The sequence below is a fragment of the Anastrepha obliqua genome, chromosome 4 (assembly GCF_027943255.1).
Source record: "Anastrepha obliqua isolate idAnaObli1 chromosome 4, idAnaObli1_1.0, whole genome shotgun sequence".
NCBI lineage: Eukaryota > Metazoa > Arthropoda > Insecta > Diptera > Tephritidae > Anastrepha > Anastrepha obliqua.
The window spans coordinates 100432407-100445048 of NC_072895.1; the positions used below are offsets into that span (position 1 = coordinate 100432407).

Below are 12642 nucleotides of genomic sequence, written 5' to 3' on the forward strand. Positions count from 1 at the left end.
ATTTTTCTAACAGCGGTCACCAGTCGGCAGGCAATGGTAAACCTCCGACTGTATATCTGCCATAAAAAAGCTCCTCACAAAAATATCTGTCGTTCAGGGTCGGCGTGAAACTGTAGATCCCTCCATTTGTGAACAACATCAAAACGCACGCCACAAATGGGAGGAGGAGCTCGGCCAAACATCCAAAACGAGTGTATGCGCCAATTATATATATATATGAGTCACGGTGCCACGGAAAGAAAAGTTATTGCTGCTGTTGTAACAGCTCTTGAGCGGGTATCAGTGCGGGTTTTTACATTAATGTAGTCACGGATTAAGTATTAGGGTAAGTTTTGCTCGTAGTTTATTTTGTCCAAAGTTAGTCAAATTTCTTCCGCGGAAGTTTACCGTACGATAAACTTGTGGTGTACTAATTTTACGTCTTGCATTCTCTGAATCCTCATTCTCCGTGGTTGGCAACGCTAACCATATTTACAACTTGGCAGCACTTTAATTGGATTGTTTGCTTTGCTCTTTTTCTTCGTTACGATTCTCGGATTTTTTCATCAGTCCGAAAAATTGTCTGTCATGAAAAAGTTCACATATGTTTTTATCGTTGTATAATAAAAGTTTCTATTTTTGAAAATATTCATAAAGGTTCTTAATATATGTCTGTGAATTGTAAAAGTAATAAAGTTTGACAAAAAAACAACAATATTTCGTAATTTTACACATCGTATGGTGAACAGTGCCACGGTTACTTACTGTGAATCAACGAGTAGATTGCAAATGCGTGCGAGATTTAGATAAATAGCAGAGAACCAACCGCACTTGATTTCTTTCGATTTTCCGGAAGAAAAACCTATACTTGTGGGCGTGTGATATAAATACTTGTATCAGCAACAAGAGCAGTCAATGAAAGCAGCGATTATGACTTGATAATTATGTTAAAGAGCTAAAATTCGCTACCTTCAAGTTCAGAATTCGCTAAAAAAAGTGTCAGTGCAGTTGTTTAGCCGCACAATTCCATTTACGCGCATTGCTAACTTTTGTCAACAACCGAAATCCCAGCGAGTGCATACAAAAATAGACAAAATGATTCGCCTGAAACTGTTTTAAGTAAACGAAAAATAAACTATTAAAATATATAAATAACGCAACTTTGCGTCACAACCACTGTTGCCAGGGCTAGAAAGACGTGTGTGCATTTATATACCACCGTTGTGTGTAAATTTGGAAGAGTTTGCCAAAAGTTTTGAAACAAGAAAATTAGCGAAAGGGGTAAGTTGTTATAACTCCACCTCCTTAAAATAACTTCTTAGACGCAGACTATCTTCGTGTTTTCCGTAACGTACTTACCTATCATCCACCCCCTATGGGCTTGGTTTTGCACAAATCCATATATACATTCATGTATAACTACATAAATGTGTACATATGTATTGACGATTTTCTAGAAATTTTCCACTTGACATGACCGTTCTCTATTTCACATTTCACCATTTCTATTCCTCTATGCGGCGCTCCAGCCAACGAATGGTCTGTTCCTCTTTTTGTTTTGATATTTTTCTTCTATTTTGTTTCTATTATATTTTGTTCCAACCTTCGCCTTTGAGGCTGCGGCAGAGGTTACTATTTACGAAGCAAAGCAGGCAGAGAAATCGATTTTCCTCACAGAGGAAGTCAGATTTCTGTGAATGTATGTGTGTATGTGTATGAACTATGTATGTGAGCCCGTAAGTGCGGCAAATATGTAATTGCTGCTTAACTCACCCCCTTGTGATTTTGAATGGTAACTATTCGCCAAGACTGACGCTTGAAGCTATCCAAGTGTTGGTACATTTCTCTAAGAGTCCTTGAAAAACTTGCAAGCACAGCTTTGAATATTCCCTTGCTCAAGTGTTCGAAGTGGCAAACGAGCAGAAAAGAATTTCGTTTGGTTTGCCTCTTGAATTTATGTGGGCGCACACGTCATTGCACATTATATTGCAGTGCATGGCACTGGTTGTTCGCTGGCTCGCCATTCACACATACACACACATTTGCATATGTATGTAACTGAAAAGCTGTAATTCGGCTACGCTTAAGTCACAATCGTCTGCATGCAAGTTCCAGAAGTTTCTGCGTGTTAAAGCTGTGCATAGAAAATCAATAGAGGTGAATGGCTGTTTGTTTTCCAAACGACAAAATGCGAAAGGTTTATTATTTATTTTACTTGACCTATTACGACAAACCAGTTGATTTAAATATGATCCTGGCTGTGCTAATTACGAGATTGAAAACTTTTATAATAACCTTAAGAATTATATGCCGAACTGAAGATGACATTTTGACCAAAATTCAGCATAGCCAAGCTGCACATATATGTACATGCAATGAGGTGGAAAGAGCATGCTTCTTTACCGGCTACACATTTTCCGTGAGCCGTAACTCAGATCTCGCAGTACTAAACGGTGTTTTCGAGGCCGAGCCAATCGAACTGGAAACTGGCTAAACAAATGTTTACCCAGCAAACCATAAAGTGGGCCGTTAGCTCCTCAATCCTCAAACCATACAAGACCCCGGGGGCTAATGGAATTCCCCCGGTAGTACTACAGCAAGGCGTGTAGTTGGGCTAATGCGACAAAGTTTTGCGCTGGCATACATACCAACAGTGTAGAGAAGAGCACAAGTGGTCTTCATGCCAAAAGTAGGAAAAAATGACTACTCACTGGCTAAGTCCTTCAGACCAATTAGTCTTACTTCCTTTGTATTAAAAGCAATGAAGAAGATAATTGATAATGGAATCAGATTAAACACTCTGCGTATAACACTCCTCCATTAAAACTAGCATTCGTACAGGGCAGGAAGGTCTACGGAAACTGCGCTGTATCAGCTATGTTCGAACATCCAGAGTGCCTTTGACTGTGAGGAAACAACTCTCTGTGCCTTCCTCGATATCGAGGGAACTTTCGGCTGATGACGTTGTAATTATAGCGAGAGGCAGGCTCGAGAACACTATTTGCGACATACTGTAAAGAGCTTTAAACCTGATAAAAAAATGGTGTGCTGGGGTGGGTCTGTATGTAAACCTGTCCAAAACAGCCATCATTCCTTTCACCAGGAAAATGATTTGACCAGGAATGAGAGAGATCAGCATAGTCGGGATTGCTAACGATTTGGTGAGGGAAGTTTAGTATCTCGGCCTTGTTCTGGTTGCCAAGTTTTGCTGGAAGGCTCTCATGATCTGTAAACATCTAGCAGGAAAATCCAGGAATCCTATGTTGGATGTACATACATCATGATAATAAGACCAATGGTTACATGAAGCGGTCGTTTGGACATCGAGAGTCACTCTCTGGACGGTGCGGGCAGCGCTAACTAAGTGAGATCAAGACCTCACTAGTCCTTGAGTGCAATGAGAAACTTACTCTACTAGGAATGCGCAATCGCATTCGATTAATTTAGGTCCCAGAGCCCAGGGCGAAATAGCAGAGGCGTTGGCTGCGGTCTCGCCTTTAATAGGACCCGAGCCATTCCTTGCTATGGGACCAACCACCATCAAGGAAAAGCTTGAAGAGGTAGGGCTCACGGGCATGCTCACATGCTACTACAGACTGCGTAGTCATCTGGAAATGCTCGAGATTTAGTCTACGGATTCATATCGTTTCTGCGACATGAAAGCGTTGGATTTTCCAGCAAGATTTCGCTCTAGCCCTTAAGGGGGTCTTCTGGTCTCGAGGCCCTGAAATGAAGGGTTTTTTTGGGGATTGATTGTGACAAATCCTGTGAATATTTAAAAAATTTTTTTTTTTTATTTTAAAGGTACATGTCTTGGCTTTTAAAAAATGGTTTTGACTTTGAAAAAAATTAACACCCGCGACCTTGAAATGGCGCTGAAGACGTCCATCTCCAAACGAAACAGGTCTCCATTTTGGTCACGGTTTTTCCACCTGGGTAATCAGAAAGCAAAAATTAGATATGCGTTGTCTTCAGAGTTGCCCTGGTTAAGTTTTCCCGTGACAGATTTTTTTTTTTTAATTTTTTTCAAAAGTTATGCAACAATTTGCAAACAAAATTTTTTTTTGCTCATTTTTTGAACTTTAAAAGGTTATAAAAATGGAATGAAAAAAAATTTCAAAAATCGTACACGGGGAAACTTAGCGGTAAGTTTTCCGAACCTTTTAAGACCAAAACCATTGAAATCGGAGTATAACTACTATGAAAAGTGTGACCAAAATGCTTAAAAAACACGATTTTCGGGGAAACGCGTTTAAAGATAAAGTTTATGATAAAACGGCCGGAGGAGGGTACACTTCGGTGCCCAGAAAAATGTGAAAAAATGCGATTTTCAAAAAATCCTTTCTGTGGCGTATTCTCGCATACACATACAACAAAATTATGCAAAAAAAAATCGATTTTTTTTTCGCTGGAGACCAGAAGACCCCCTTAAGGCAAAAACCATCCAGTGGTGGCTAAAAAACTATATTCCTGGGTTCAAATCTAAATCCAGTTTGTGGTCAGAATTGGAGAGCATGGCCTGTCTTAAGACCTCACAGAAATTTGGAGAGTCTGGTTCGAGAAGCGACGTCAATATCCATAGAAACCGTAAATCTGTAAACGTAACGAAACGGCGACTAATTTGAAAGTTAAACATTTTTCTTTTAATAGTTACATGAAATAAAACTAACTTCATTGAAAAAAGTATTACAATTTCATATCTATAACGAACTTAACTTGTAACAGAACTTATGGCAGGACTAAGTAGATAGAAAAACTAATATTTAAGATTTCAAGTCGTTGGAGATTCTTGTAAGGAGCATTAAATGACATTTTTTTAAGAACTGGAGGGTATTCCTTAATCGCAGAAATGATGACGATCGCATGAATAGTTACATCCTGTAAGATTAAAGACAATCGATTTTTTTTTACCAGAAAGCATTTGGGTTGTATAAAAATTTAGTTCACCGAAGTTCCTTCTGTTCCATGTGGCGACGTCTTTTATTAGCCTTTGCCCAGTGCCGCGTGTTTCGTTAATCCAGCGGTTTTGAATAAGGGAATGTGGTATCCGGAAGGGAATGTATCAAAGTTTAACCCAGATAGTCTGTTATCTACTAATTAAACCCTGCTTATTATAGCAAATCAAACTCTAACGGAATAAGTCGACTTTTCTCCAATTATGCACTCAAAAAGATTACTGATGGACACTCGTAGCCAACTACCTAAGGCAGCAAAGCCAACTGAATGTACACAAAACGGTATATCAAAACTTTGTTGAGAAAACCTTGGCTCTGCATGAGTATACAGCCCTCGTCAGCTCGCCCGAGAGGATTAATTTCATCGATTGTAGAATTTTATCAAATTAGATTAGATGTTTATAATGCACATAGGCAAATATATTATTTCGTGCAATCTTAATGTTTCGTGTATAAGAGGTTGGAATCAACCCCACTCCTTTCTTATCACCAACCTATTTCCTACGTACATGTGCGACCGCTTACGGTAGCCGCTACCGCCAACGAAAAGTGTTTACCAGCATGGAAAAAAACCGAATGCTTACAGTAAGTGGATGTGGCATATTGCCAGGTTTCCAATTCTCACTTTAAGAAATCGATCAAATGCAAGTCGAACAAATACCCAACAAATTCAAACATCAGCGACAATGGCACACCATATGAATCGGTTTGTCACTACCGAACAACTTGCCGGCCGAATGCCTGCCTATTCTACCACTTGTTCGTTCCTCTCTATATAACTACGTGTATGCATGAATACATGCATGCATGTATGGTATGTGTGTATGTATGTTACCTTATCGTCGTTTTGGCACGTTCCATACAATGGCACGTTAGTTAGCCAACCAATCTGCCGATTGGGAGTCTCGCCTGACGACTACCCGGTATTGTCGCCGCTAAATACTGTATTACAATAGTCATAGCCATTGTGACTGCAAATTGAGTACAACAACAATAGTGAAGCGTAAAATTAAAAACGAATACAAAGTGCTGCCGTTTACATTGTTTACTGATTCTGAACACAATGCACAATAAATAATAAATAGAACAATAAGACAACGACCCATTCCTACCTACTACTGGAGATGAAAATTACACCACCTGACACGTTAGATATACAAATACAACATAAGAGTATATAAAGTATACCTTTTTACTGTTAAATAAGGCAACGTGTTTTTTCGCACATATTTTTTTTTTTTTTTATATACCTGAAGAAGTACACATAATTCACCAGGTATCCCTGGGCGGTTTTTTGTGTTTTTGTAACTATTAATGGGTTACATACACCCATACATACTGTTTTTAGAAGGGATAACAATAGAAATAAATATAAAAACCTTTATTCATTGTTTATTAGTACTTAATCTTTATAAAAAAATTTATTTTAATTTTTCTTTACAAAAATTAGAATATAAAAAATCTCGTGACCCAAAGTACAATGAAAAAAAAGTTGCTCCAAGGGCTGCATCATTTCTCCTTGAAATGTTGATGGATCTGTAAAAAGTAAAAAAATGCTTGTAAAATAAAGTTGTAGTTATAGCGACAGACTATTTCCGGATTTTTGAATTTCGAAAAATTTCGCACTTTACGGCATTTTAAAAAAAACTATGCGTTTTACGTCATAAATGTCACACTTTAATTGGGTTTATAAAATTTTTTAATAAAAATTTCAAAAATCCGGCTCGACTGACTATAGAGACACTTTCGAATATTTAAAAAAAAAACGGATAAAAAAATATTAAAAACTGTATGAGTTATCGTGTAGACCATGCCGGAAAAGTAGTTTCTAGAAAAACGAGTTTAAATTTTCAAGTGCCTCAAACGAAGGACAGCTACCTGTGCGCATGAAACTCTCGTCGTGCAGTTACATTTTCTATCATAACTTTGTATCTGTGGGGAATTTTTACAATCGACTTGCACAGAAATACGACTAAAACTATAAAGAATAATAATCTGTAAAAAAAATCGATTTTTTTGAAAATTCTAAACGTATGTAACCCGTTAATCTTAGAATAATAAATGAGATAAACTTTTTTTAGCGAAAATCGGTTTTTTGGCTTCCAAGTGCTGCGAGAATTGAGAATTCGAAAAAAATGCCCTAAGGAATACTTTGAGAAACACCTCCTTTAGGAAAAGCATTTTAATTTTTTTGTTCAGATGAGTGTTGCGAGTTATGATGTGCAACGTAAAACAAGATTAGTTTTTTTTTGATGGGCTCCTGAAAGTTCACTGTCACCTGTCAATTTTCAATAGTTTGCATTGAAAAGTTAGGGAAATATATTTCAAATTTTTGTATTATATTATATGGAAATTGATTGAATAAACTATCACACTATTTGTATCGTCAAAATAAATTCTTAAAATATACCTTCTCCACCGAATTAACTAAAAAAAACAAAATTCACTACACCCCCGCCATTAAACCGAAACAAAGGGTCTTCTAACGCCACACTCCCCATTTCAAGTTCATTTCACCGAATGATGTAGTTTTTCCTAACGCTTGGCAGTCTAGATAACTGGCTTGCTGGTTGGTCGGTTGCATCTTTTAGATCGTAACATCCTCAGCAGTTGCTGATATTAGCCGCCTTGCAACATTAGTGTCAGTGCTTTTTTCTACTTCTCTTTACCCTAATACTCGTTTATTCACATTTCACAGTTCGCATGTAAATGCATCTTGTTCGTCGATTCATTGATTATTACTAATTTTTTAACATTCGTCAATCGTGGCCGTACGCCTCGTTCACTCGTTCGGTTGGTCGTTTGTCAATGATGGCCATGTGAAGCTCATTGCACTCTGTGCAGCAAGAAATGCGTGCAACCTTTTCGCCGGCCAATAACGAATGCAAAAATGCCGCCACAGGCGATAACAGCAGAGCATACACGAATACGCAGTGCAGTCGAACTTGGTCAACGGACATGCGTACAAACATATGTACATATGTATAGTATGCGACGGCATTCCTGTGCATCCACCCAGCTGTCTGGCAACGCAAAATGTGCAATAAAGGGTGCTTGGAGTTTCAAGAGAGTATATCTACTGGATAAATTTTTGATAAAAAAAAATTAAATATCTGTTTATCTTTTTGATCGAACTCTCGTCAGTGCGCTACGTATTAAGTTAAGCACAGGTCAAATCGTTGTTGCTTTCCAATTTAGTTTCAGCTAATTGTTGCCCTTAATCCTTCTTACACGCGAAGCAACAGTCAGGTATGGCGTTCGGGTGTACCCGATGTTTTGAAGATTCATAAGTTTTAGAAGGAGCTGGCGTAATAACGGACAGGGGAGTAATGTTAGACAAGTACAGTTTGATGTCAAAATAAAATAAAAATCAATTCGAATACACTGGCAATTTTTAGATTTTTATCCCGTCATTTAAATAAAGCACAAACAAGAAAAAATCCTTTATATTCCCCTTCTCATATAATTGTCCTAAAGGAGAATTATACGCCAAGTTTTGAGTCTGTCTCATTGTCGTGAGGCCCGCATTGTTTTGTCATAATTATTTTTGGGTATACAGTTTTGTGCCAGTTTCAAGTGACTTAAAATGCGCGTTAATTTTTCATAATTTTTTTTCGCATAACAGGAATTTTTTGCCATATAACAAATGTTCGAAAAACCGTCAGGAGTAAAATTCACAAAACCGCCAGCAAAAACAAAAATATTCAAAAGTCAACGCGTCACAATTCAATGGACTATAAAACTGCAATTTTTTTATATTAGATTAAAAAGTATTTTTTCTGATTAAAAAGTTTAAAATTTTGATTAAAATTTGTTGAAATTTTTTACATTTTGTACAAAGTTTGAAAATTAAAGTTATATGGTTTTTATTGTATCATAAACTATATTTTTTAACAAAAATTAGATAAAAATATAATAAATGAATAGTAATGGATTTGCGGCAGGCTAATCACCTACCCTGTCAGAAATCAAAATAGATTAACAAAACCAATGCAAGACTGAGTCTTGTCGAGGCCCTATGCTCCCGAGAGGAGTGAACAAGAAAAAAAAAATGGATTTATAATATGAATATAGCCTGCAGGACACTGACCACCACTTCACACCTTTCACCTTTTTCTCTGGTTCCACCCTGTCGAAACCGTATGTCCCCGAAGCCTACCGTTAGATGAGATAACGAATACCAATAACTTCACTACACTGGACAGGGTTTTGTAGAACAACAACAACAACAACCGATATACATATGTTTCCTTGCCACTTAACTGGCCGGTCACACTCGGCTCTATTTCCTCCTCTACTAGTTATGTATATCTAAGTCTGTCTGGGTAGGCGATGACACATTTTCAGAGGCCCTTTATGAATGTTCGGTCCAGTCTTAGGGGAAATTTTCTTTCACAGACTACTTTTTGAAGGCTGCAACTATTTGAACGAACCTCGTATGATAAAAAAAAATTTAACAATGGATCAGAAAATAAAATACTAAAAACAAAAAACTTTTTTCGTTTCCGTTTTACTCGCTTTTAAAAAAATATACAAAAAATACCATTTAAAATGAGGCGAGGGTCTTAATTCAGATGCCTTTATCAGTGTGCGGATATTTGAACTATAAACGATTTTGAGCGTTACATCGCCAACTCAGCTAAATGGAAAATTAGACTGGAGTACACATCATTAAAAGTCTTCTCTGATTTATGTTGTTTTTCTGCTGTCTCTGAATGTCACATCATTTTTATAACCAGCTTTTTCGTGACAGAAATTCACTCGAGGTTTGACATCGCCTGTCGTGTGATCTTTTATGAACGCTATGGGCATTGAAACCAGGTCGTACAAGCAGTGCCGCACCATCGGGTGGAATACGCCGCCCATCAAAGCTTTTTGCGAAGTGCCTACTTTTATACTTCCACTTGCAGCAGATATTGACGGCCCTGCTTATTTAGCTTTGCATTTGCGGCGACACCCTGTTTGGTCATGCCTTGATGCATATTTTCTAGCAATCCATTTTCGACGCTACTATTGTCAACGGCTACGTGGATGCCACCACAACTACCATGCACATACATATGTACATATGCATATTTTATGCACAACGCGCAATGCTTTTGCATGGCTCATTCATACCAGCTTCGCTCTTATTCGCAGTTCCACACGCTCTCTCACTCTCAAGCGCTTTCTGCAATGGCACTGTATCTGCAACTATGCTCGGGCTATGCAGGCATATTTTCTCTACCAATTTCTGTCTGCACTGTCCACACTACGTGTTTGTTGTTGTCAATAAAATGCAACTTATATAGACTTTTCTTAATTTTAATTCTAGAATTTTCCGACAGCCACTCTACGTTTGAATTCGAAAGCGTACACTACACTGAGCAGCATTTGACGGCGAACATAAATAAATTGGAAAATTGTAACTACTGAACCGAACCAGCGGCCAACGACCAGTAAGTAAATTCAACGACTTCAACCGCAAACAGCAGCGCAACGGCAATAACAACAAAATCAGCAGTATATTTCGTACACCGCAGTGAAAATCCAGTGTTTGAGTGTGTGCGTGTGTGAAACGTAATTCAAAAAAGTTTTGTGCGAAAAATTGCAATTGCTAAATACAATATTTATTTTAATAGTTTTTCACTTAAAATCATTTTTGACTTTTTATTGCAACTAAAGTTTCACAAAACAATCAACAAAATGTTGCGTTTAAGTAAATCGAATTCGTCTCAGAAACTGTCGCTTTTAAAGACTATAAAGTTTATGTGATATTTGTATACGTTTAGTAGTCTCAGAAAAACCACAGCAACAACAATAGTAATAAAAAGTTTAGGAAAAACTTTTTGCAGTAGAAAAACTGCGCGTTTGCATAAAAGTTGGTAGCAAAACGCTAAAGTCGCTCCAACACTGTGTGGCATTTTTTACATACGGACGCTTTTTAAAAAAGTTTCCGCACTAAGTTAAACGGAGCTTAATATAAAGCTTAGCGCAGCGAAGTATCAAATTTTATTAAAAACGAAAGATATAAGCGCGTGAATTTTTCTGTACCAAAAGCGGCTACCGATTTCGAAATCGGCTACGAAAGTTTCGAAATCAGAAAGAAAGCAAAAATTTATGCCTAAAACTACTGCGTAATTTTCGCTAGAAAAAGCTCACGAAAAGTAAGCGTTAACGGTGTGCTCCAACGAGAAGTTTAAAAAGTCTGCTAAAAACATTTATTACTTAAAGTAATTTGTTCTAATCGAAAACTTTTAGTTCAAAAAATTGTGTTTTCTTTGAACTAACCGAGAAAAAAAAACGTCGCAAAAACTCAAAAATCGTTCTAATAAATTCAAAAACAGAAAACAATTTACTCCCTTAAATTATTTTGTGCCCCCACCGACCCTAAACACATTCCATAAGTTTTAAGAAAACAGACTTCAGGCACGCAAATCGTGCTCCCAAACCGCAAATCGCAAAGTGTACTCAGTTTGAGACAACAGAAAAAGCAGCAGCAGAGTCAACGTTTGAGGTAGCAGCAGCCGAAGCAGTTCAAGTGCAAATATCTACGCGTCCGACATTCAATAGACGCCTTACAGTTGTCACACACCAATTACCGTCACTGCCTAATGGCAAGTTCGCTTAATAAAACGAGACACAGGCGCAGATTGACTGCGATCTCGTTTCTATCGAATATTTCATTAGATGGCACACATCGGGATACTAAACTTGGAGCAACAATTGGTATCTGTGGCACCGGGGCTACAACCTACAACGCAACGGCAGCGGGATTACAAAGTGGCGCAACAACTGGAAGCGGCGGCGGCGGCAATATCGGCATCGGAGTTGGTGGCGGCCAATACAACAAGCAGCAACTACATTTCAACAACTACAATCGCAATAATCGACATCCACGGCAACAGCAACAGCATCATCAGCATCAGCATCAATACTATTATACGCAACATCATACGAATGGCGGTTGCAATGTTGGCAACGGCAACGCCGGCACTGGCATTGGCATGCACGCACCTTCAGCCGTTATGTTTCTCACCAGCTGCGATGACTCGCATATGGAGTACATTGGTGGCGGTGGCGGCGGTGATGGCAGCGGTGGTGCTGGTAGTGATGGTTGTGCCGATAGTACCGGCAGCGCCGATGGTGATGGGCATTTTAGTGAAATTGAAAATATGGGTCAACACTTGATAAATGCACGGCAAGGTAACGCTTACAAGGGCGATGGAGGCATTAAAGCAACAGCAGCAACGGCTGTCACAGCTAAGTCGACAGCAGTTAAGCATTTGGATAAATCCGCAGCGGCTGGATATGGTGACGATTTCGACGTCATCGGCAGTGATGGCGGCAGCATTGTCGGTGGTGGTGGAGCATCTGTGCCAGAGAAGCGCAATGCTAAGCGACCTACATCGAGTAGTCGGCAACAGGGCAATCAAAATTGCAAGCAAACTTCTAAGCAAGGTACAATGGGTATTGCCAGCAAGCAACAGTTGGCTGGCGGTAGCGGCGGCTCGGGCGCTGAGAGCGGCAGTGATTCGGATAGCGTCAAAATACCAATGAAAGTTTCGAGCATGGGTGCTGGCATACTAATGCCATTGCGTGAAAGGTGAGTGCGAAAAATGATTTTATTTCCAGTTAAATGTGATAACGTCGGTATACTTTTTTGTGCATACGTATGTATGTATGCATGTACAGGAGCGCTCACACAGTAGCAGCTTTACAGAGATTT

The 12642-nt window shown here is 38.6% G+C and overlaps 1 protein-coding gene across 2 annotated transcripts in view; it reads left to right on the forward strand.

The window, feature by feature from the left end:
* The first annotated feature begins 565 nt into the window (after positions 1 to 565).
* Positions 566 to 12642, forward strand: part of LOC129243521 (CDK5 and ABL1 enzyme substrate 1) — a 99288-nt gene continuing 87211 nt past the window's right edge. For both annotated transcript variants that reach the window (XM_054880592.1, XM_054880593.1), the window contains exons 1-2: positions 566 to 1260; positions 10249 to 12519. In XM_054880592.1, the coding sequence (XP_054736567.1) occupies positions 11528 to 12519 (992 nt within the window). In that variant the 5' untranslated portion in view covers positions 566 to 1260; positions 10249 to 11527. The remainder of the gene's footprint in view (positions 1261 to 10248; positions 12520 to 12642) is intronic.